Source organism: Malaclemys terrapin, chromosome 3, assembly GCF_027887155.1.
Source record: "Malaclemys terrapin pileata isolate rMalTer1 chromosome 3, rMalTer1.hap1, whole genome shotgun sequence".
NCBI lineage: Eukaryota > Metazoa > Chordata > Testudines > Emydidae > Malaclemys > Malaclemys terrapin.
The window spans coordinates 23,334,801-23,361,405 of record NC_071507.1 but is presented as its reverse complement, the minus strand read 5'-3'; the positions used below and the strand labels follow the sequence as shown (position 1 = coordinate 23,361,405).

At 42.1% G+C, this 26,605-nt stretch overlaps 1 protein-coding gene across 4 annotated transcripts in view; it reads left to right on the top strand.

The window, feature by feature from the left end:
- The first annotated feature begins 3,401 nt into the window (after positions 1–3,401).
- Positions 3,402–26,605, top strand: part of VRK2 (VRK serine/threonine kinase 2) — a 68,846-nt gene continuing 45,642 nt past the window's right edge. The window contains exons 1-7 of one of the 4 annotated variants that reach the window (XM_054022439.1): positions 3,402–3,717; positions 4,792–4,932; positions 15,732–15,787; positions 16,364–16,433; positions 17,185–17,272; positions 17,427–17,535; positions 22,324–22,416. In XM_054022439.1, the coding sequence (XP_053878414.1) occupies positions 4,797–4,932; positions 15,732–15,787; positions 16,364–16,433; positions 17,185–17,272; positions 17,427–17,535; positions 22,324–22,416 (552 nt within the window). In that variant the 5' untranslated portion in view covers positions 3,402–3,717; positions 4,792–4,796. The remainder of the gene's footprint in view (positions 3,718–4,791; positions 4,933–15,731; positions 15,788–16,363; positions 16,434–17,184; positions 17,273–17,426; positions 17,536–22,323; positions 22,417–26,605) is intronic. The other 3 variants (XM_054022440.1, XM_054022441.1, XM_054022442.1) reach the window with 3 other exon arrangements.

The window sequence follows — 26,605 nt, the reverse complement described above, 5'->3', positions numbered from 1 at the left end:
GGTTACACCGGCCCTGCATCCAAGTCATTAATAAATATGTTAAATAACACTGGACCCAGAACAGATCCAAGTGGAACCCCACTTGCGACCTCCTTTCAATCTGACATTCCATTAATAATTACTCTTTCTGGTTGTTTAACCAATTATGTATCCATTTAATGGTGGTTCTACCAAGCCCACATTTCTCCATCTTACTTATGAGAATGTCATGTGGGACTGTGTCAAAAGCCTTGCTTCAGTCCAGGTATATTATGTCCACCGCATTCCCCTATCCACCAAACCAGTTACCTGTCAAAGAAGGAACTCAAGCTGGCTTGGGATGATTTGTTCTTAGTAAATTCTGATTATAAGAGAAAATCCAAGCAGCAGATATTTTCACTTTCTCACCTGTGCACACCTCTTCTCCTGTAGGGACACTCATACATGGTAGCCTCCCTGCCTCAGTTCTCTTGAGAGGGAGGCAGATTCCTTCATAATTAGCTTTCTCTGAAGAAACATGTCTAGGATAACATCAGACCTCCTTTTTGAACAGCTGGCCACTGTCTCTCTGTAACAACAGCTTAGAGGAAAAGGGGTAGAATCCTTGACTTGACTGTTGGTAGATCAAGTTTCTTAAGAGACAGGATAATACCAGGGTGGGAGCTTGTTAATAGGATCATGATCCTGGCAGTCAAAGAGTGAGTTGTCTCCAGGCTAGTGCAGCCAGGGAAGAACTTTTTCTTTGCCTCTTCTTTCCACATAGCAGAGCAAAGAACCACTTACTGGGTGTGGAGCCTTACATTAGCTTCCCATTTAAGCAGAGCTACCACGAGATAAAATCCATTTTTTATTTCTTCAGTTGTCTGTTTATAAATATACATATGCTTATTTTTAGTCTTTCCCCCTTTTCTCCCTATCAAGCAAACATGTTTGTGAAATCCCTCATTCTTTGGAGGAGCACCATGGAATGCACTTCTTTAAGACACCAATATTATGCAATATAGTAATTGCCATTCAATCATGGGTGAATCTGAAATGAACATACTAATGTTAACCCCTTTGAGGAATAGGCTGGTATGTCCAGGAACTAGGATGACCATGTGTCCGGTTTTCAACCAGAACACCCGGTCGAAAAGGAACATTGGCAGCTCCGGTGAGCACTGCTGACTGGGCCATTAAAGGTCTGGTCAGCGGTGCTGCAGTGCTAAGGTGAGCTAGTCCCTACCTGTCCAGGCATTGTGCTGTGCCCTGGAAGCGCCCAGCAGGTCCGGCTCCTCAGCAGGGGGCCACGGGGCTCCGTGCACTGCCAACTGCCCCAAGCACTGGCTCAGCACTCCCATTGGCTGGCTCCCAGCCAATGGGAGCTGGGTGAGGGGTGGTGCCTGTGGGCAAAAGCAGCATTAAGAGCCTCCTGCACCTCCCCACCCCCGCCTACTAGCGCCGGACCTGCTGGCCATTTCCAGGGCACGCGCAACGCGGTGTCAGGACAGGCAGGAAGCCTACCTTAGCCCTGCTGTGCCACTGACCGGGAGCTGCCCAGGGTAAGCCTGTGCCCCAACCCCCTGCCCCAGCCCTGAGCTCCCCCCAAACCTGGAGCCCCCTCCTGCACCCTAAAGCCCTCATCCCCAGCCGCTGCCCCAGCCCAGAGCCCGCCCCCCAACCAGAGACCTCACCCCCCTACACACCCCAACCCTCTGCCCCAGCCCTGAGCCCCCTCCCACATTCTGAATCCCTCAGCCCCACCCCCCAGCGTGGAGCCTCCTCCTGTATCCCAAAGCCCTCGTCCCAAGCTGTACCCCAGAGCCCGCATCCCCAGCCGGAGCCCTCATCTCCTCTTGCAGCCTAACCCCCTGCCCCAGCCCAGTGAAAGTGAGTGAGGATTGGGAAGAGTGAGCCACTGAGGGAGGGGGAATGTAGTGAGTAGGGGGCAGGGCCAGGGTGTTCAGTTTTATGCAATTAGAAAGTTGGCAACTCTAGCAGGAACGTGAATTTTTCAATAAGACCTTGTATGTCTTGAAGTGCTATTAATGGGGGCACATGCTGTCTTTAAAAATGCCACAAATGCACTATTTTGCTGTAGTGAATGGACTATTTTAGCACTGTCAAAAGATAAACACATAAAAACATACTTAAAATTTGGTCTGTTCCCTATTTAAAATCAACTTCAGCCATATGCCTCATTTAAAACCAAATTCAGCCCTATTCCCTGTTTAAAAAGAAAAAAAACCCATAACATTTTCCATTGGGATCTCTTCTCTGTCTTGTAAGTATATTCTATCCTTTGTTATACTTCACTGTAATCTTAAATTGTACAAGTCAAATAAATGTTTACATGATACCAACACTGGGAGTGATTTCAAATGATCTTGGCTTTGGATGGAGTTGTATCCATAAATCTGCAGTTTTTTAGTTATATAAGAAAATTATATAGCAAGCTTTTCATTTAAAACCAATGAAGACCCTAAACCTCAGCTACATATGCAGCTAGGCAAGCCTCTATGTGGCTAAATGAGCCACTTCAAGAGTCTATGCAGTCTGACTTGAACGTACAAAAATAGGTGCAGGCTGCATATGCCAGAGTCTTCATTAGCAATGAATCAGATCCTTGTGTCTTTACTTGTAGTTTCACTTTTGCTTTCCAATGACTATTTTAAATATAGCTCTTCTTTTGCAGAACCTGTTTTCATTTTGTGACATTATCCTTGTTCATGAGTCAAAAGCTCAAGAGAGTTTACAGGTATTTTTGGAGTTCAGAGTTTTACATTAAACCCCAACTTTCCACTAATTCACTGATTTCACGACGCTCATAAAATTGTTATGTCCACCCCCAGTTCTCATTTTTTTTCATAAGAGGAAAAAATCAGCAACACAACCACAAGTTTTGTTTCTTGGGAAAACATATCATTTCTCTGTATTCAGATTTAACAAGATTTTGTCATGTAGTTTCTGCTAATTTTCACTGTTACTCTTTGGTTTCTATAAGGATCCTCCCAGGGTTTCCATGGGCAGGGAACATGTGGCCCAAACAGTCAGGCACTTTATTTCATTCTTTAATATTGGTTTAATACTTAGGTTTCTCTGTATGTGTATATATTCCACTCTATATGCATCCGAAGAAGTGGGCTGTAGTCCACGAAAGCTTATGCTCCAATAAATTTGTTAGTCTCTAAAGTGCCACAAGTACTCCTGTTTAATACTTCGACTACTTCAAGCTGAAGTGGGGCATGTTCAATCTGAGGTACTACACCCATTATTTGACAATCAAGCCCCTTTAACTCCTCTTGGGCGGGCACCTCGCACAGGCTCTTGTGCGGAGCTGAGCCGGAGTCTCTCCCGCTGAAATGCGGCTTCTCTTTTACATGCACTTCCCTTGCCTGCCATCGCCGGGCACTGGGGCTCTCCCACAGGAAGCCGTGCCCGCTCTCTCCGAGCCACACCCAGCACAGCCCTTCGGCCCGGGCAGGCGGCTCTTCCCACCCACGCCTCCTCCTGCTGTCATTCATCCCCATGTGACTGCCGGGCCGCGGGGCTGCCCGCGCGCCAGTTCCTGGGCTCCTCCAGCCGCTGCTCCTTCGCTCCGCGGCCGGCGAGACGCGCCGCCGCCTGAGGAGGGGCCGGGCTCGGGGCGGGAGCCTAGGCCGGTTGGTGTCTCGGGGAGCTGCGCGGATCGGACCGGCCTGGGAAGAGTCCGTGGCTGCTGCGGCGCCCCGGAGAAGAGAGCCCGCGAGGGCTCCCCCAGTAGGTGCAGCGATTGTGTGGGGGGCGGGGGCGGAGAGCAGGAGCAACCCTCCGAAACGAGTTGGGAGAGCCGGGGGTGAGGGGGCAGGTTGTCGGAGGGAGCCTGGGGCGGCCTGAGTAAGGCTGCAAGGGGGAGGGAAGCTGGGGGAGTTGGTGGGAAATCGGCTGGAGCAGAGCGGGGAGTAGGAGCACCTGGGTAGCCTTCCCCAGTCTGCTGCCATCTCCTTTAGCCGATCTGTCTGCCTCAGCAGCTGTTAGTCTCCCCGGCTGCGCTCGCCATCCCGTGCAACTGTGGGTGTGGCCTAAGAGACCACTCAGGCCAAAGTCAGCCCCGGAAAAAGGTGCAAGAGGCCCGTGCAGTGCAGATAGCACCAGCCACCTGTGTAAAGTGCTTTGAGAGTGATGTCAGAAAAATCCCACTTACAGCACTCAGGGCTTGTGTGAAAGTCCACTTTCCTGTAAATTGCACCAAATCCAGTTTATCTAGCTCAAAAGGATAAAGGGCTCCCACTCAGTCAGGCCTGCCAACCTTTGAACACGTGGTTCCAGAGCCGGGTGTTGGTATGTGAAACCAGATGTTTAGATCCCCAAAGCCACCCCTGCTGATGCATCTCAACTTACTGAGCTCAATAAAGAATGGAGTGCAGACTCAGGTAGTTGTTCTGTCGTCCATTGATTATTTTTATAATGGTGCATATTCCTAAACTACCAATGCATTGTTTAAAGGTTTTACTGTGGACTCATGCCAGGTTGCATGTTTATAAATTCTTGCAGTGCAACTTTTCTTCCATCCCTCTGTCTTAGCCACTTACCGAGTAATAATGTCGTTGCTTGAATGGGACTATCCCCCTCATTGTCTAAGTGTTGACTCCATGTAGTCATTTGCTTTCATTTTGAACTGGAATAAAATACTACCATTCTCATTTGGTAGCATTTTAAACCCTCTTTGCACAGTGGAAGGTATTACCCAGGTACCAGGCTGTGAAGGACTTAACTATGATTTCCGTTTTGGAACAAGGGAATTGGAAGGTTTCATTTTCTTTCATAATAGTTTCATTTTCTTTTCTTTCAAAGGTGTGATGCCACCTAAAGGGCGTGGAAAAAGCAAGCTCCCTGTTCCCCTTCCCAAAGGAATGATAATGAAAGACACTGAAGGAAAGGAGTGGAGGTTGGGCAATATAATTGGCCAGGGAGGATTTGGATTAATCTATTTAGGTAAAGCACGAGTGTTAATGACAAGAGTATTTCTGTGAGTGTCTGTACTACTTTATCCTTTAAAACAAAATGGTTAAAAAAAAGAAAAAGAAACAGCAAGAGGTGCCAGAATGTGTTTCACTATCTTAAACAGCGCTCAGGTTATTGAGAAGTTTTGCTGAAGGAACTGCATGATTGTTCAGAGTACTGTTTGTATAACCTGCAGAGTGAAGGATATACCTTGGGCACATGTGGGGCAATACCTGAGTAGAAGATTGCCAGAGAGCACCAATAGTAAGTGCTGTAGGATATGGTGATTCAGTATGTGGCAGTAACTCTCTTGAGTCAGTACTGATCCAGTGCTCCAAAGTGCTGTTGGGGGCATTGGCTGTTGAAGGTGCCATCTTTCAGCTGAGACATAAAATCAAGATACAGAGCTTTTGGTCATTAAATAACCAATTACACATTTTATAACAATAGTAGTATTAACTTTGGTGCTATGTATGAATTAAAGCCACACTTTTTCCAGAGTTTCAGCTGAAAATGGTATTCTTCACTTGTCCAAAATTGCATAGTATAGCTGCATGCTCTTCAACAGATGCTATATTCTATCCAGAGGTAGCTGCTTTTCAGCGGGGAATAAGTGAGTCTGATAAATAGTTTGTAAAACACTTTGGGATCATTTATATATACGTGTAAATTACTAATGTTGGTCTCTATAAAAGAGAAAAATCTGTTTACAAGGCAGCATGATGGACTTTTCCTGTACCACGCACATGCAGAATAAATAGGGGAACTAGTCTACAATGAAAATCTGTCAGGAACTACATTGAGCTTGTACTGAGACAGCAGTGAAGAATTAGTCCTGAATAGCAACATCAGTACAACCCATCATCCCTAAAGGCAAACATGCTCTTCTTAAGTTAGATAGCGATATGTTAACTAGTGTTTCCAGACTTGGGGTATTAATATTCAAAACCTGCTTATCAAGCCACTTCAATACATGGATTGAATGTGCATTGCACATAAAAAGATCTGTTGTAACTTTTTAATTTTTCTCCATTTATTTTGTCATGGAAAGTGTAATTGTTTGGGGTTTTTTTGGCATCCGTTCTTTGTGTCACCTCTTTATTTTCTATTTTCCACTCTTTTTGTTTATGTGCTATGACATTTAGCTCATACAAATTGCTTTGTCAGAAGACGATATGCTAATACGTTTGGGGACAGCACAAGCTTTCCTTGTTGCATGGTTTCTAGACCACTGGAACAAGTCAGTTTTTCATTAGAACAAGCACCATATACAAAATGACTTATTTCTCAGTTCTTTTGTCTTTTTAACTGCAACTTCTTGTGCATGGGTGGATCCTCTCTGCCCATGCAGAGCTACACTGGAAGCAGAAGCATAGGAGTTTGCCCACATGGAGAAAATTGCAGGACTGGAGCCTTGGTGAATGTGGAACAAGTTTTTACTTTCTGTAGAAGGACTTATGGGTGTTTGTTGCATCCTATTCAGCCATAAATATAGGCATTTGATGTGCCACTGTTTTCTTGATGATAGATGCAGTACTGTCTCTTGCATTTTTTCTGTTCCATCTGTCAGGCAATGTCCTTGTTCCATTTATTTCCTTTGCTGCTCAGGAACAGCTGGGACTGAGCTGAATTCCTCCATATTTTTCCCTTGTGTTTGGTGTGGTGAAGCACAGAGCTGAATAGTGACTGTGCACAGTCATGAAAACCCATATTTTACTTCTTGGAGACTGGTTCTACCTGAGGACTGGTATGTTAGTGCTCTAAATAAAATGGATGCCTTCAAACCCTACTGTACCATCAGCAATGGTGGTTGTAAATTATAGCAATCATCAATCTGATCTGCACACTCTGATATCTACAATTTCAGTCACAAGAAACTGAAAAGAAAAACTATGAACAAGACTGCCATTAACCAAGATGTCCTGCTTTCTAGAATGGAAAAGAGGATGGCATCCATTCCACTGTATGGCTCCATAGAGGAGAGGAGGAGAGAAAGAGATGATTTCATTAGCAACCTAAATACCACTGCTTCTGATTGCTCTCCATACAGTCAGTCCTGTACCACTTGCCAATCATTTAAGCATACAGAGACAAACCAATATGTGCTTGACGCTTCTCCAAAAGATGCCCAGTTTAATCCATATTAAGACACATTTCATCCCACTCCTTTGCTTCCCTGTGTATTCCATTAGTAAAAGAAGAAGCAGGCAAACTCTGCTTTAATCCACCAGTGTCCAATAATATTCTCTCTAAATATTAATCTTTCTTAATACACGCTTTTGGGAGGTGCTTGATCAGCATCTGTTGCTCAAGGCCAAGAAAAGAAAAAAAATCCTAGTTGTCATCTCTCTGTCTCATTCCATTCTATAGAATTCTATTCATAGGGTGAGATCAATAACCAAGGCCCCTCAGAAATGTGCAATCACAGAAGAGGTGAGGGACAGAGCAGTTCTGATATTTATATTTTTCTTTTGATGTACGTGATATGTTTTACGGCCTTCTCTTAAACATCAGTCAGTTGCCTTGGAGAGATCCTATGTCTAGAGCCAGAGGCAGGCAACCTATGGCACGCGTGCCAAAGGCAGCACGCAAGCTAAATTTTCAGTGGCACTCTCACTGCCTGGGTCCTGGCCACTGGTCCGGGGGGCTCTGCATTTTAATTTAATTTTAAATGAAGCTTCTTAAACATTTTAAAAACCTTATTTACTTTACATACAACAATAGTTTAGTTATATATCATAGGCTTTTAGAAAGAGACCTTCTAAAAACGTTAAAATGTATTACTGACATATGAAACCTTAAATTAGAGTGAATAAATGAAGGTTATTTTAGAGGGCTTGGCACACCACTTCTAAAAGGTTGCCGACCCCTGATCTAGAGCATATATAGGAAGCATTACCAGAGAAAATATACCCCAGCATGAGCAATGGAATGAAGTCAAGGTGCCTCCTGAAACTGTTAGTCAAGGATTATTTGTTGGGAGGGGAGGAAAAAGAAAGTAATGGAAGGAGGGTGGAAATGGAAACTTACAAAAGTTCCCACAGAGAAGTGAGAATGATTCATGGAACTCTGATGTAGTGATGAGGGGAAACTGAAGTGAAAATGTGGTTTCATTTGTTATAACAACACTTTTCTCCGATGGAACCCAGATTATTCTCGTAGGGCACATGTTTAGAACATCTGGTGCAACGGTGAACAAGGAATAATTCAGTGTAAGTAATTCTCAGTCTAAAACAAAAAAACATTAATTGTGTACCAAATCTACTAGGGTATTTCCTGTTACCGGAAAACCGTACAAGACCTTGTAAATGGTATATCGCATGGAGATTGGTACATGTTTCATGTAGTTTTTACTGGTTTTCTTTCTGACCACACAGACCACAGAAGACTTCAACTATTGTGGTGTATTGTTGTTTGAATCCCACCACGCTGAGGCAGAGAGCAGCCAGAGGAGTAGTATGGAATGATAGTGCAATCTAGGGCCCTTGTATATTTCAGTTTTGTGTTCCTGATGAGTATAGCAGGAATAGCCGGGAAAAAATACAACTGTTTGTTAGAATTTTTGCAAAAGTTGTTGTTGTTTATCTCTGCTTTCTGACCTGGTACTGGATATGGCACTAAATTGGAGGCTTGGTTCCCCTTGTAACACAGAAATTAGAAAGAGGAACATAACAGATTGACTCAGCAGTGCATAACTAACTCATCTGAAATAGGAAATGGATCAGACTTATCAGCAAAGATTGACTCTGTGCTGTAAAGAAAGGTCCAAAACAAGAAAGCTTATTTCTTATTCATTATGACTAGGCCCCTATCAAATTCACGGCCATGGAAAAATGTGTCGCGGATTGTGAAATCTGGTCTTTTGTGTGCTTTTACCCTATACTATACAGATTTCATGGGGGAGACCAGTGTTACTCAAATTGGGGGTCCTGACCCAAAAGGGAGTTGCAGGAGGGGGGGTGTCATAAGGTTATTTTAGAGGGCTTGCAGTATTGCCACCCTTACTTCTGCTCTGCCTTCAGAGCTAGGTAGTTGGAGAGCGGCGGCTGTTGGCTGTGCACCCAGCTCTGAAGGCAGCACCTCACCAGCAACAGCACAGAATTAAGAGTGGCAATACTATACTATGCCACCCTTACTTCTGTGTTGCTGCCTTCAGAGCTGGGCAGCCAGAGAGTGGTGGCTGCTGACTGAAGGCCAAGCTCTGCAGGCAGCAGTGCAGAAGTAAGGGGGGCAATACCATACCATGCCATCCTGACTTCTGCGCTGCTGCTGGTGGTGGCTCTGCCTTCAGAGTTGGGCTCCTGGCCAGCAGCTGCCGCTCTCCGTCTGCCTGGCTCTGAAGGCAGTGCCGCTGCCAGAAGCAGCACAGAAGTAAGGGTAGCAGTACCACAACCCCCCTTACAATAACCTTGCAACCCCCCCCCCCCCAACTTGTTTTTGGGTCAGGACCCCTACAATTACAACGCCATGAAATTTCAGATTTAAATAGTTGAAATCATGGGAAATTTATGATTTTTAAAATCCTATGACTGTGAAATTGACCAAAATGGACAGGCATTCTGTCTGAAATAACGCCAGCCAGCTGCTCAGTTTGGGCCTGATTCTGCAAAGATTTGAGCACTCTTTAATCCCATTGTCTTTAGTGGTGTTCAGGAGTTCTGAACACTTCACATGGTCAGTTCCCTAGAAGGACATACTAATGAATAAGTATTAGGTCTCTTTTAGGTAGTCCTGTGTCTGAGAGATGTCTTTTTCACCCCCTTCTTGAGAGGAATAGAGTTCTGTTCATATATATATTGCTCTATGTTGTGGAGTGACTACTATACTTGAAATGTGGAGCTAATCCAGAGGAAATTCTAGAGAACTAAACAAAATGGGCCACACAGTGGGATATGCTAGGTTTGAATGTCTGCAAAATGTGAACAGCACAGCTATTTTATAAAAATGAAGGTTAATTTTGCTGGCTGTATCTTTTAATAAGTAGTTTTACAGCAGTAGTATAAAGTTTTTGATGTGCATTGTTACAGCTTAATTCCCCATTAAGTGTACGCCATACTCCATTAAGCTTTAACAATGTACTTGAAAAATTTTATACTACTTCTGCAACATATTTACCAAAGATGCATTTCCTGGAAGGCTTTGTTCACTAAATCAAAGCTGTGGAAAGCTATTTACTGTCCCTGAGCTCTTGGATTCAATGATGCACTTGGATTCAGCCGTTCAGGAATATGGCACCTAATCTTTTCTAAGTAGAAAAGTGCCAGTGTTTGCCCTTTATGCTCTCCTTTTTAAATATTTCTGTCTTCACTTTTAAGTGTCCTCTTTGCTCTGCACCTTCTCTTCCTTCATTGTCTTGCCTCTTCCTCTTAATTTTCACGTCTCTCTAGAATCCCTCTTAACAGCAGAAGGCTTACCAGCAATGTGGTTCCTCCCTATGCTCCTGAAGCAATTTGAAACTGTCTAGAAGTGCTCTGCTCAATTAGTTTCAAGCTACTGCTTATGCTGAGGGAGAATGCTATGGTTCACGAGCCTGTCCTGCCTAGGCTGCTCCATATTAGAGCTTTCCTTCTGTTACCTATACTCTACCAATGGGTTACTATGATAGAGCTCACACAGAATATTCCTATTCATTTAACGGGAGGGAGAAAAGCAAAGCAAACAGGGAACAATACAACGTTTTCATGATACAGTGCCCAATTTAAAGTCCTTTAGGGAATAGTGGCAGTACATGGGAGAATTAAACAAGAGTTTAGAAGGATGCACGTGAGAGAGAATACCAGATATTCATTTATCTTCCTTATCATGGCTAGTGATTGATGCTGGTCTTTACATAAATCATTCTTTATTTCCAATGGCAATGACTCCTTTAATACACAGTTAGGGCTTAAAATTTAAATGCAGAAACATCACACAATACTCAGTTAAGTTTAAGGTTCCAACATCATTGTTAAGTCTGCTTTGCATTTCACCATCCATGTACAAGCTAGAAATTTCCTTCCTCATCACTGCCAGTGCTCGTACTTCCTTTGCACATATTCATTAGATGGTTACATCATAACATAAGTCTTCACTCCCAAGGCATAGAGATTTCTGGTCCATTTCTAGATGGTAGAAGGTAGGAGTAGGGAGGTCAGATGTTACTGTAGGTATAGCTTTTTTTGTATGTGTTAAGATATGGGTAGAAAAGAGGTCCAGTTATAGGCTACTTCCCACATGATTTCCTAAAGGTATAATACTCTACTATTGAGATTCTTATGACCGAGATTGCCAGGGATATGTTGAGTTTGTAGCAAATCATGAGAAAGATGTATACAAAGTAAGGAGAAGGAGAAGAATCAGCAGAACTGCGTTCTTTGATGGCCATGAGCATTTACAGATGCAATGTGATATCCTGCCATGAAGCATGTGTCCCTAATTTGGCATTACATGATAACAGGAGGAACTTCTGCCCTAAGATATGGCATTTGCTGCAATATGCAGGCTGCCCCTCTAAACACATTTTTGATTGGCATCTATTCCCTATTGAAACTGGCATAGTACCTTCTGAGCGGTCACAGTGTCAGGCTTGCAGATGAGCAGGAGTGCAGGCATTCCATAAACCAATGCATGCATCAAGTTTAAGAGCCTGGATTCCCATTCAAGAATGCTAAAACGGCTTTTGTTCCTTAGGTTAAAGGGTATGTCGTATCTCCTTCAGCTCAGAGCTAGATTAACTTTGAAAGTCAGTCAGTGTCTTTCATAGCTCTGGAAGGCAAAATTTTGGCTCTGGTGAATTAGGATTAAAGTTTCATGAAAAAATGACAGAAATTATAATAAAATTTTCACCAGAACTGTGCTGTACTGGAGGCATTTGCAGATACCCCAAAAATCATTTTGCAGTGGTGCTCAGTTTTCTGCTGAATAGTTTAGCCAGGTGCTATGGAAGCCAAATCCACAAGATTCTACTTTAAAGGCCAGTGGATACAATATCTGCTTAATAGAACCCCAAATTCAGAAAGGAAGACTTGAGAGAGACCATTTCCAAAGGCTTTCTCAGAAATTAGTCTAGCCAGAAAATAGTAGAGTATGGGATAAAATCATGATCACCGAACAGAGAAATCCTTCCTCAGGAAACTTAGAGTGTAAGGACTTGAAGAACTGAAATGATCAATTCCATGAGATACTGAAAGAAAACAAAAGGGGAAAAATACAAAGGGCTCTATTAAAACTAGATGTTGTTGCTGCATGGTATTTTGATAGGTAATACCACAATAATTTAACAACTGTAGATGGTAAATATTTAATCTTTTTATGCATCCAAAGAAGTGGGCTGTAGTCCACGAAAGCTTATGCTCTAATAAATTTGTTAGTCTCTAAGGTGCCACAAGTACTCCTGTTCTTCTTTTTGCAGATACAGACTAACACGGCTGCTACTCTGAAACCAATCTTTTTAATGATTGCCACCATTGATTGCTTTTATTTATTATCAAGCCAGTGTTCTGAAAATGATTCTTTAGAATGTTTATATAAATCAAAACTTTCTTTACATTAAACACAGTGGGTGAAATCCTGGCCCTGTTGAAGTAAATGGGTAAACTCTCATTTACTTCAGTGGGGCCAGGATTTCACTAGTCTTTTCATTACTTTTACATAAACTAATTTGCAGTTCTTAGCCCTAGCTTTTGAGTACCATGTTAATTTTTGAATCATAGGTTTTGTTTTATTCCTGCGTAAACAGAGCTGAGAGGACAGTACCACTAAACATTTTCATATCCTCTGGAAAACTAGGCAAAAGATAATAAAAAGGCTTCTTGAGCTTATTCATGTTTCCAAAATGAGCTTTTTATCTCCCAAATATCCAGCAGCAGCATAGAGACCAGCTGTGGACAGGAACAGGGATATTTTTTCTAACTGCCAAATACACTGCTTTTCTTTTCCACTGTGTAAACTTTGTCTACAAACTGATTTTATGAGAACCATTGTGAATACTTCACAATATTCTGAACATGACTACCACAAATTAAACTGCTAAAACTAAAGCTGGCACATTTGAACTGGCAAATGAAACTGGCATGTTTCTTTGTGTCACTGAATGCAGTTTGTGCTATGCAGTCCTAGGGAATCGCAGTTCATCCAGAAATTCTGTTGTTACCTTGTCATATTTAAACACAGAAAGACTGATTAATTAAGATTGTGGTGCAAACTCTATGAATTCATAGTTAAGGCTGATGTTGAGATCTTAGCCCAGCCTGCTGTCGCTGGGCAAAGCTAGGAAATTCTGGCCATGAGTTAATTTGATATCTTATTTTCTGCATTGCCTAGACACAGTAATTGGAAATTGTGGTGAAGAATGTAGACCTTATTTCAACTTGTATTTTTAATGTAGTTCTTCAGTTACTTTTCTCTGGTACAGTAGTTGTAACTTATGACAATATTTCCACTAACGCTGAAAACAAAAGTTCTAGAGGTGCGAGGATACATTTCAAAAATAATTCTTGGAATACAATGCATTCCTTTTTTTTTTTTTTTTTTTTGCAGCTAGTGTAGGTAAAATGTGCATGCCATAGCCAGAATCTGGATTACACAGTTGCCATATTATTTTGGAGTACTGTTGCTAGAATAGTCTAACCATATAGTGCGCCTGGTACTCTGTATGTACTTATATGCCATAAGAGTGCTGCTGCCAGGGCCGGCACCAGGCAACCAAGCACATGCTTGGGGTGGCACCTGGTAAGGGTGGCGGGGGGAGCGCGGCGCGGCATTCTGCGGGTGGGGGGCGCTCCGGCGGCGTGGTGCTCGGCGGGGGGGGGGGGGGGGCGGGCTCCGGCGGCGCGGCATTTGGCGGGTGGTGGCGCAGGCGCGGTGCTCGGGGCGGGGGGGTTCCAGCGGTGCTCGGCAGGGGGCGGGGGCGGGCTCCGGCGGCACGGTGCTCGGCGGGGGGGGGGGGGCGGCGTGGGGCGCGGCGCTGGGGGGGGGGGTTCTGGCAGCGCTCGGCGGGGGGGGGCGGGCTCCGGTGGTGGAGGGCGCGGCGCTTGGGGGGGAGTTTCCGGCGGTGTGGCACTCGGTGGGGGTGGGGGGGGCGCCTTGTGGGGCGGCGCTTTTTTTTTGCTGCTTGGGGCAGCAAAAAAGTTAGAGCCGGCCTTGGCTGCTGCATTCCAGCACTGCTCTCATACAGGGTCTCTGCTTAGCCCATAGTCTAGCATTTAACTGATTGTAGTATTATGTATAGCCATGTGCTACCAAATAGAATGAGCATAGCACATGGCTAATTACATGTAGTATAGAGTAACTATGGGCTAAACTCGCAGGCGAGTATGTAGTGCTGGTCTGTGAGGTATGTAATCAGACTGTTCGTTAAACCTTTGGAGCCTTTCCAGTCTAAGTAACTCTACGTGGATGAATATAGTATCCAAGTGCCTCCCAACATAAAGAGAAAAGGTGGGTGAAGTAGTATCTTTTACTGGACCAACTTCTATTGGTGAGAGAGACAAGATTTGGAGCTTACACACAAGCCCTGAAGAAGAGCTCTATGTAAGCTCAAAAGCTTGTCTCTCTCACAACAGAAGTTGGTCCAATAAAAGATATTCCTTCACCCATCTTGTCTCCCTAATATCCTGGGATCAACATAGCTACAACATTGCATATTCAATATATAAGTGGTTAATAAAAAGCAATACAGTGATATGCCTATCACAGTGCTAACGTGAGCAACTTTGGGTATATCAGTATTTACAAGTAGTTGCTTTAAACATTCCTCCTGTTATTGACTGTATAGGATATTGGAGTGGACATTGTAATACTTTGCCATGTATAATATATATATTTTTAAATTTAGCTTCTCTTTCCCTCATAGACTTTAAGGCCAGAAGGGACCATCATGATCATGTATTCTGACCACCTGCACATTGCAGGTCACAGAACCTAACCCACCCATTCCTGTAATAGGCCCATAAACTTTGGCTGAGTTACTGAAGTCCTCAAATCTTGATTTAAAGACTTCAAGTTACAGAGACTTCAAGTTTACCCTGGTTCAAGCGAGCAAGTGACTTGTGCACCATGCTGCAGAAAAAGTGAAAAAATTAGTCTATTTTAATGTAACATATTTTCACCAAAGTTTTGTGTGAGTGTGTAGTAGAGGTGCTCTAGTGGCTCTGTAGTTAAGATTGGGTTCACACATTCCATTGAAAGTACAGTAGAACCTCAGAGTTACAGACACAGGAATGGAGGTTATTTGTCACTCTGAAATGTTTGTAACTCTGAACAAAACTTTATGGTTCTTTCCAAAGTTTACAACTGAACATTGACTTAATACAGCTTTGAAACTTTACTATGCTGAAAAAAATGCTGCTTTTAACCATCTTAATTTAAATGAAATAAGCACAGAAAGAGTTTCCTGGTCAATCTTTTATTTAAACTTTCCCTTTCTTTTAGTCTTTAACACAGTACTATACTATATTTGCCCTTTTTTTGGTCTCTGCCACTGCCTGATCGCATATTCTGGTTCCAAATGAGGTGTGTGGTTGACCAGTCAGTTCGTAACTCTGGTGTTCGTAATTCTGAGGTTCTCCTGTAGGATTAATACATACGAGTATTATCAAAATAGGTTGAAGTTTTTTTTTTAATTTTGAAATTTGGACAAAATTTCAAAAGGAAAACATTTCTAACAGTTTTGAGAAATGTTCCCTTCCCCTCTCCTCCCCCCCCCTTTTTTTTTTGTTTTGTTTTGACTAAGACTACATGTTTTGCTCTTTTTAGTTGCAATTATATTGACTGTTGGGGGAAGTTTCATCACCATCTCTCTGATTTTACAGCTTCCTCTCATGTTCATATTCCTGTAGAAGATGATGCTGTGCATGTAATTAAAGTGGTAATGTTCATATCTCACTTCTAAATTATTTAAAGTACTAGCATTTTCACTTGCATTTTCTATTTATTCTTATTTTGAGCATTGAGTTGCATTGCATGTTTTTTGTGTGCCATTCTTCCATCATAGCATAATTTGTCTGCGGGAGGAATGTTTTGTGATTCCTTAATGCTTGCTGTTTCTTTGCTTCCATTACTAACCATGGACATCACAATGAGGGGGGGAAAAATCAGACTGCGTATTTAAGAATATACAGTGATTGAAGTTAAAATGTATTAATTTAATTTCCTAAATAGTACTTGCGTCAGTCTGTATTACATGTTTTTTTTTGGGGTATTTGCAGTGAACAGCTTTTTTTACCAACAGAAGTTATTGGTTTTTAAAGCAATATACTGGCTATATTTTATGTAAAATAACTTTTTTTTGTCAAATGTCATACTGTATCTTTTTTTAAAAAGTGGATTTTAACCCAATTGGAACTTCCAATCTATTATTTAGGAACTCCCTCCCCTCCCCCCCCCCCCCCCCCCCCCCCCCCGAACTCACTTTTTCACACCAAATTTATTTGTTCCTTTATAGGAATATCATGAAAATGGGCCTTTGTTTTCTGAATTAAAGTTTTACCAGAGAGCTGCAAAACAAGAGCACAGTAAGTAATATCAGCAAAACAAAATAAAATGAAAAGGTATTTTTTTCCAATTAGAGCAATTGATATCTTGAAGCTTTTATATCAAGCATAATTCAGACAGTGGGACTGATTCTGATCTGGTTTACACTAATTTTATTCTCACTGGTGTAAGTGAAAATAGAATCAGGACTAGTAGGGTGACAAACCTGAGGGAGAACTAGCCTCTCTCCATAGTCCATTTTTTAGGATATGGACAGAGGCATTGCAAGGACTAGATAGTAAGGCTAGTATTTCAGGAAAGAAGTTACTCACATGTTTAAGTGTTTGCAAGATTTAGTAGTAATTTAGGCACTGAACCTGCAAGCTCTTTACTCATAATAGCAGTCCCAATTATTTCAAATGAGCAAAAATTGCACATGTACTTAAGTATTCTGCTCGATTGAGGCCTAATTGCATACTCTGTTGATCCACGGTTTACTCTAGAGGGTAAATTCAAAAAGTAAAGTTTTTAAAGGAACTAGTTTTTCTCAGCTACTGATTGGATTCCTATTGTGTTGTTATGACTCAGAGAAGCGTATATTAAAGGAACACAGAGCTTTATTTTTGCAGAAAGTTACTTGGTGAACTTTTTAATTGGGCTGTGGTAAAATAGTTACCTGTATGTGTTTTCATTTTATCAACAAAGATTCTAATGATAGTTCAATTACTAAAGTTAAACTGTAGATTTTTCAAACTACCTTAAATTCTGGCTTATCTATTATTATTTTGACAGTCAAAACGTGGATGAAGCTCAGACAAATAGGATTTTTAGGAATTCCGGTATTCTGGGGAACAGGCTCGGCTGAATACAATGGAAAAAGGTAATAACAAGGTGAATTGGAGTCAACACTGTTGGGCTCATAGTTGCCCGAAGATCTATTTTCAATTAAATGAAGGATGTTTTGAGCTTGTTGATATAAAGCTATCTGTGTCCCCCGTCTTACAAAGATTCCTCACTTGTGCATTTTCTAATAGGTATAGATTCATGGTCATGGAAAGATTAGGGGTAGACCTGCAAAGAATCTTGGACAATGATGGACACCGGTTTAAAAAAGAAACAGTTCTGCAACTTGGGGCCCGAGTGGTAAGTGCAGAGGGGAAGGAAATGGGCCTGTTTTTAATGTATTGAACTCTTCTAATGCATCTGCTCTTTGTGAAATGCTGACATCTATTTTGGTCCCAAGTCAGCATGAAGTTGCATAGATACTTAAGTATCATCCTGAATCAGGGTCTTAATTTTCCTCTTCAAATTATATTTTTATGAAACAGAGTGTTAATGATTAGGAATGGAAACTAGATACTCTTTACCCTAGATCTCTATGGACCTGAGCCAAAGCTCATTGAAGTGAATAGAAAAACTTCAGTGGGCTTTGGATCAGGCTCAGTAACAGGACATGAGACAAAACGTTCAAATATGGATGCCTAAAGTTAGGCACCTACACCCATATTTGGACACACCAAGTAAGAGGCCTTATTTTCAGAGATTTTGAAGGTGCCTAATGTTCATAGAATCATAGAATATCAGGGTTGGAAGGGGCCTCAGGAATTCATCTTAGCCAAACCCCTGCTCAAAGCAGGACCAATCCTCAACTAAATCATCCCAGCCAGGGCTTTGTCAAGCCTGACCTTAAAAACCTCTAAGGAAGGAGATTCCACCACCTCCCTAGGTAACCCATTCCAGTGCTTCACCACCCTCCTAGTGAAAAAGTTTTTCCTGATATCCAGCCTAAAGCTCCCCCACTGCAACTTGAGACCATTACTCCTTGTTCTGTCATCTGGTACCACTGAGAAAAGTCTAGATCCATCCTCTTTGGAACCCCCTTTCACGTAGTTGAAAGCAGGTATCAAATCCCCCCTCATTCTTCTCTTCTGAAGACTAAACAATCCCAGTTCCCTCAGCTTCTCCTCATAAGTCATGTGCTCCAGCCTCCTAATCATTTTTGTTGCCCTCTGCTGGACTCTTTCCAATTTTTCCACATCTTTGTAGTGTGGGGGCCCAAAACTGGACACAGTACTCCAGATGAGGCCTCGCCAATGCCGCATAGAGGGCAATGATCACGTCTCTTGATCTGCTGGCAATGCTCCTACTTATACAGCCCAAAATGCCGTTAGTCTTCTTGGCAACAAGGGTACACTGTTGACTCATATCCAGCTTCTCATCCACTGTATCCCCTAGGTCCTTTTTTGCAGAACTGCTGCCTAGACACTTTGTCCCTAGTCTGTATCAGTGCATGGGATTCTTCTGTCCTAAGTGCAGGACTCTGCACTTGTCCTTATTGAACCTCATCAGATTTCTTTTGGCCCAATCGTCTAATTTGTCTAGGTCCCTCTATATCCTATTCCTATCCTCCAGTGTATCTACTACTCCTCCCAGTTTAGTATCATGTGCAAACGTGCTGAGGGTGCAATCCACGCCATCCTCCAGATTATTAATGAAAATATTGAACAAAACTGGCCCCAGGACCAACCCTTGGGGCACTCCGCTTGATACCAGCTGCCAACTAGACACCATTGATCGCTACCCGTTGAGCCTGATGATCTAGCCAGTTTTCTATCCACCTTATAGTCCATTTGTCCAGCCCATACTTCTTTAACTTGCTGGCAAGAATACGGTGGGAGAGCATATCAAAAGCTTTGCTAAAGTCAAGGAATAACACGTCCACTGCTTTCCTCTCATCCACAGAGCGAGTCTTCTCGTCATAGAAGACAATTAGTTTAGTCAGGCATGACTTGCCCTTGGTGAATCCATGCTGACTGTTCCTAATCTCTTTCCTCTCCTCTAAGTGCTTCAAAATTGATTCCTTGAGGACCTGCTCCATGATTTTTCCAGGGACTGAGGTGAGGCTGACTGGCCTGTAGTTCCCCGGATCCTCCTTCTTCCACTTAAAAAAAAAAAAAAAAAAAAAAAAAAAAGTGGGCACTATATTTGCCTTTTTCCAGTCATCCGGGACCTCCTCCAATCACCATGAGTTTTCAAAGATAATGGCCAGTGGCTCTGCAATCACATCCGCCAACTCCTTTAGCACCCTCGGATGGAGTGCATCTGACCCCCAGGGACTTGTGCTTGTCCAGCTTTTCTAAATAGTCCTGAACCACTTCTTTCTCCACAGAGGGCTGGTCGCATCCTCCCCATGCTGTGCTGCCCTGTGCAGTAGTCTGGGAGCTGACCTTGTTCGTGAAGACGGGCAAAAAAAGCATTGAGTACATCCTCTGTCATTAGGTTGCCTCCACCATTCAGTAAGGGGCCCACACTTTCCCTGACCACCTTTTTGTTGCTAACATACCTGAAGAAACCCTTCTTGATACTTTTAACATCCCTTGCTAGCTGCAACAACAAGGGTGATTTGGCCTTCCTGATTTCACTCCTGCATGCTTGAACAATATTTTTATACTCCTCCCTGGTCATTTGTCCAATCTTTCACTTCTTGTAAGCGTCTTTTTTGTGTTTAAGATCAGCAAGGATTTCACTGTTATGCCAAGCTGGTTGCCTGCCATATTTACTATTCTTTCTACACATCGGGATGGTTTGTTCCTGCAACCTCAACAAGGATTCTTTAAAATACAGCCAGCTCTCCTGGACTCCTTTCCCCCTCATGTTATTCTCCCAGGGGATCCTGCCCATCAGTTCCCTGAGGGAGTCAGTCTGCTTTTCTGAAGTCCAGGGTACGTATTCTGCTGCTCTCCTTTCTTCCTTGTGTCAGGATCCTGAACTCGACCATCTCATAGTCACTGCCTCCCAGGTTTCCATCCACTTTTGCTTCCCCCACTAATGCTTCCCTGTTTGTTAGCAGCAGGTCAAGAAGAGCCCCTAGTTGATTCATCCAGCACTTGCACAAGGAAATTGTCCCCTACACTTTCCAAAAATTTCCTGGATTGTATGTACATTGCTGTATTGCTCTCCTAGCAGATATCAGGGTGATTGAAGTCCTCCATGAGAACCAGGGCCTGTGATCTAGTAACTGCTGTTAGTTGCCTGAAGAAAACCTCATCCATCTCATCCCCCTGGTCTGGTGGTCTATAGCAGACTCCAACCACAACATCACCCTTGTTGCTCACACTTCTAAACTTAATCCAGAGACAATCAGGTTTTTCTGCAGTTTCATGCTGGAGCTCTGAGCAGTCATACTGCTCTCTTACATACAATGCAAATCCCCCACCTTTTCTGCCCTGTCTGTCCTTCCTGAACAGTTTATATCCATCCATGACAGTACTCCAGTCATGTGAGTTACCCCACCAACTCTCTGTTATTCCAATCGCATCATAATTCCTTGACTGTGCCAGGACTTCCAGTTCTCCCTGCTTGTTTCCCAGGCGTCTTGCATTTGTGTATAGGCACTTAAGATAACTCGCTGATTGTCCTGCTTTCTCAGTATGAGGCAGGAGCTCTCCCCTCTTGCGCTCTCCCGTAGTCGTGCTTCCTCCTGGTATCCCACTTCCCCACTTACCTCAGGGCTTTGGTCTCCTTCCCCGGGTGAACCTAGTTTAAAGCCCTCCTCACTAGATTAGCCAGCCTGTTTGCGAAGATGCTCTTCCCTCTCTTCATTAGGTGGAGCCCGTCTCTGCCTAGCAATCCTCCTTCTTGGAACACCATCCATGTGAGCCATGTAGGTTAGACAATTTTGGCCACAGTGCTTTCAGCACTGCCATCTTTGTTATGCAGAAGGATATTTAGTCTGATTTCACATCATTGTGCAGGCCAAAATAAGCCTGTAGGATTGTACATGTATCAATCTTGTTTTCAAATTCCTTTAAATTAGCATAGATTACTGGGAGATTGTATGCTGTCGTTTGGGAATGCCATTTGGTTTGTGGGAGAGTGGCACAGTACCCCTTGCTATAACAAACCCCTGGGGACCCAAGCCATTTGTGCGGTATAGCAAGTGGGTGAGGGAGTGCTCCTCTGGTGGTCCTGGGGCCAAAGGAACCCTTTGTGCCCCCTCCCCCCACACACACTTGCAGTCTTGGGGCCATAGGAGCTCTCAATCCCCCACCACAGCAGGCAGGGCTGGAGGCAGGATCCAGGGACCACATTCACTATAGCTTAAGGTTTGCTATTGTAAAGGGCATTATAGCAAGGGTCTACTGTATTATCAAACAAATGCAATAAAATGCATTTATATTGCCCCTTTACCATCTTGCCTGCATTCTGTCACTAATGCCTTTTCACTGATGGACCAGTGGTTTTAACATTCCAAAACTGGGTGCCTCTCAAACAGCCATTTTTTTTTCTTTGTGTAAATCAGCCTGCTATAAACATGTTTCTCGTCTCATCAAATATGAAAGGACCCCTCCTGATCTGCAGTGCAGGGTGAGCAACAATTAGTCTATTAACAGTCTTAAGGTCCAATATCTTGTGAACTATCAGGACCAGATATGTTTTCCCTTTTGGAGAGTTAGGAATTCCCCCTGCCCTTCCAGTATTATAAAGTATTAGTTTCATTAATGGATCATGAGAGAAAAGACCTTAACATCACATTTAAAGATATTTTAGAAATTTCAAAGATGTACAGGGCAGATGTATAGGGATAAAATGTGGCCCAGCTGGCACGCCCTTACATCCCTGCATCAGCTACCTGTATTATAGCAGTGGAAGGAAGTGGATAGAATGGGGCAGGAAATGGATGGAGTCTTGGCTTTGCTTTCCTTCCCTATGCATCTGGCAGTGTACACTGGGATGGGCATAGATCCAGAACAATATAATCTGGTTCCCCTGGGACCAGGGATAGGAGGGCTTCAGCTAATGCAGGGCAGATCATTACCTCACATTCCAGCCCATAATGTGGCAGTTGAGGCTCATTGAATGAGTGAAGCACATTTAGGTGATAATGAGAATAATAATTAATAAACATTCCCTTTTGGACTTCTTTCCTAGTTGGATGCCTTGGAATATATGCATGAAAATGAGTATGTTCATGGTGACATTAAAGCAGCAAATCTACTTCTGGGCTACACAAATCCACATGAGGTAAACACAGTATCTTTTACACTTACTGTATAATGTTGCCGTAACACTTTCACTGTTGATGTTCATTCTGTCCTATGCAGTTTTTGCATTGAGTCCACATATTAAAGGAAGAGATCTTACAGTATGGACACCATCTTTGGACTCGATCCTCCGTTCTATTAAGCTTATGCTCAGTATGGCTAAGGAGAGAAGCAAGGAAAGGCATTGCTAACCCACCTTTCAGGTCCCCTGATCCTGTGGCTGCCAGGGGTCAAAATGACCCATAGAGTAACTTGAAGAAGCCTAGTGGCTCTTCTGTATTATGTCATCTGGCCTGGTGCAAAGGGACTTCACAAGGGTTAAGGATGTGGCCCTTTGTATTCAGTTTCTCAAGATATTCCTGGCTTTCTGGTATTGTTATAAGCACTGTGGCTGTGTGGCTTTTACTTTACCTCTCTACAATGCACAGGACAGGATAGTAGGTAAGTAACATGAAGACTACTATATGCTTTTAGCATAAAGCAGATTGTGAAGTGCTTTGAGATCTACTGATGAAAGAACTAGGTGATGCTATTACTAAGGGAGTAGAGTGGCCAAAAAGTGAAAACCCATTTTCAAGAAACATATTGAAATTTTTGGAGTTGTTTTCATTTCATAGTGTTTGAAATGGATCCATTTTTGTTTTTCACACTTTTCATTTTTAAATAAAAACCATTTTGGTTATGTCTTTTATAACAAAATTGAAAAACTTACCAAAAGAGCATGGGGAAATTTTTTGACAATGTTGACTGTTCTGGACAAAATTTCATTTTTGAATGAAGGCCATTTTTATGTGAGTTTTTCCTTTGAAAAATTTCAGCCAGCTCTAACGGACAATTTGATTTTTCTACCAACATCTCTGACACACTCTGTGACAGACAGATGTTGCCAAAGTGTTATTTCACTTTGTTTGGAGATGTTTACCATTGAACGACTCAAGAACCACTCCAAAAGCTTACTTTATTTCCCAGTTCCCTTTCTGTATTTCAGCATTCAGAAATATTAAGCTCATATGATTGTTTAAAGAAAGCAGAAAAATTAATGTTAAACATAGGTCTTAAAAGTTATCATGGTTGTTTGAAACAACTTCTTGTAGACATCTGTAATAGTCCATTGTCAGCTTATGGTGTTTACCAGACTAATGAGTCTGGGATACAGTTTTGGAGAAACAAGTTAATTGCTACCTAAGCTTATTAACACAACACAGATTGTTTTCCATCTTAGCTTTCCATGTTTTATTACGATAATGCTAAAATGCAATGATTTTTCATGTTGCAATCACTTTGTGCTGTTGAGTCAGTTTAGTGATTGCAAAAGGTTTTGAGTCGCTTAATGGACTTCGATTAGTTACTTATATGTTAGCCAGTTTGTGATTCGTGCCTCATTCTGTTTGGTATTAATCCTTCACTTTTACGAGTATTAAATTCACTCAAATTGAAAACAAGGTGACTGGGTCAGTGGGCAGAAGTTTGAATGGAAGTTTAATTTAGTTTGTACCAATAAAAAAATAATTTGGCTATATAACTCAGGGTGCATGATGTGCATGTTTATTGATGACAGATCTAGTTGCATTGAATGACTTTTTTTTTTTTCTGTAGAAGCACTCAAATATTTTTCTATAGATAACTTAAAATGTAACTTCCATTTTAGAAAGGGGAGGGACTTACAATACCTGCCCGTACTAGATAACGGTAGAATGGGGATTGAACTTTATTTGTGGATTCCCAGGCAAATGAAGAGGCATCGAGTGCTTGTAATAAAATAAGGAGTTCAAAAAGAATCAAATTTATGAGTCACGGTGTCCAATCCTCAATTGGTGTACATTGACTTCAGTGGAACTACTGTAGTAATTTGATGTAATAATTTACACCAGCCAAGGATCTGATGCACAACATCTCAAAAATCTCTGGGTGCATGTGTAGTGATTGAAAGTTATAAACACATTTTAAGATGTTTACTATACCTAGCAGATGGCAGATGGCCCAGTACCTGTGCCAGCGATGGGACTATTGTTCACTAGAATGTAAAGGAAATCTTCCATAGGTAGTTTCCTGTATATCTTAAAATATTTATACAGTGCTATTTGCGGTGTGTGAGAAACAGAGAGTAACATCTTGACAGCATTATATCTAATATTTTCAAATGAGCAGCTGTACATACACTGCATAACTGAATAATTCTTCACCTGGAATCATCACCAGCGGCCTGATCCTGAAAGCTGTCTGCTTCCACAACTTGAACTGATATCAGTAAGAGTTCAGTGCTCGGGGGCCTTACAGGATCAGGCCTTGTGTTTCACACAGTAGTTTATTGCTTCTTGCACTAACAATAGCATCACTGAGTTCTGGGCCTAATTAAGTCAGCTTTCTAATATGCTGGTGATCCAAATGTATTATCCAGCTAACAAAGCAATATATCATGAGATTTCATATGGCAGCTCTATTGACAAACAAGGAAGACAGTGATCTTTCACCCCACGTCACATGTTTTGTAGCACCGTTAGTTGTACTGTTTTATTCTTAATTTGATAATCCCACATGAATCTCCCAGCACTGTTCATGTGAAATTTGACTCTAGGTCTTTTGTGCTGAGGATGGAATTTCATCCAACCTTTGCAGTGAGTTAAAAAGGTAGGTGACGTCATCCCTGTTTTTAAATTGACAGAACTGAAACACAGGGTTGTTAAGTGCTGGGCTAATGCAAGTCAGGAGTAGGCACAGTAAGGAATAGAACTCCTATTGACTGACTTCTAGCTCCACGCTCGAAGCACGTGGGAGGCTTTGCTACCAAATAATTACTGTGTGGGATTTGTTTTTGTTATGGAAGGGGGGTTAATGTATCAAAATTTTAAGGTTTAAGTATTTTTTAAAAGTCCAAATTAAGCTAGTTTTATCAATATCAGTCAAGATGCATTGTCACTTATGTGTAAAACAAATTTATTTAAAAATCACATTAGGCAGGCCAGAAAGTACAGTAATGTTAGGAGACATGATATCAGTTTTAAAAAAGTTTATTTTCTTATTCCATGTTATGTTTCAGAGACATAGACAGGTCTAGGCTTTCAGAACTATGTATGTACATTTACACCCATTATTTGCATTTATCGTTGAACATGCAATTATTAGGATTTGTGCATGCATATTTGGCATGCATATCTGCATACACAGTTCCAAAAATGTATCCTTTAGCTTATTACAGTATTATGAGAACCTTTTAAATGTATAACTTTTGTACTGAGAGGTTTCAGAGTAGCAGCCGTGTTAGTGTACTGAGAAAACCTAGTCTGATTCTTTCTCATTCCCCAAATTCCATTTTGGAAAGTTCTGCTGTTCTGCATTATAGTACTTTGAGTGGGAATCTTTCCTGTTTTTATTTTACCGGGGTCATTACATTAGATCTTGCATTTCTGAAATGCTTTTCTTCTAAAGCACCCTTGTAAAATACAAACTAGCACTCTGACCAACAGAATTCATAATCCCCTTTTTAAAATGAACAATAAGACAAATAACTTTTAAAATTCATATTCATGTCTCTTACCTCTTCTGGCAAGGCAGAGAAACAAATAAAGCACAGGTTCTATCACTCTGAGGCCTCCAAATGATGTTTAGAGATGGCCAGAAAATCAGAATCCACTGACCCAAGAGCAGCTTGCTGCAGATCCATTCAATAGGAGGGAGCAAGGCGATACAATGGGTTAGAGGTCAAAAGAGCAATTCTGTAGTCTATATGTTTCTTAACATGGAGCAAGCATAATGATTGACAGAGCGGGAGTGATGCGTTGGGGGAAGAACTTAACCCATAGAACCAGGAGAGGCATGCAAGCAGACTTGCCGTTATCAGTCCTATAAATTCAAAGAGAGAACAAACCACTATTTCAGTATTGTGCAGGGTCTAAAGACAATTCACTACACGGCAATAGCTTTTTAGATGGTAATGCAGAGTGAGCATTATTAATATAGACCCCGAATGACAAAACTGAATCAATTAACCTCCTCAAATCCTGGTGCTATTAAAAGGGACAGCTGATTGACTGCCATTAAACAAACGCTTTAAAATCCGAGAGAGATTGATTTAAGTGAAACAAGCCTTGGGAGGGTGTCTGTTTAAAACACTTTACTTTTATCATTATTTTTATGGATTACGGGGGTAGGCATCCATACATTTCACATCT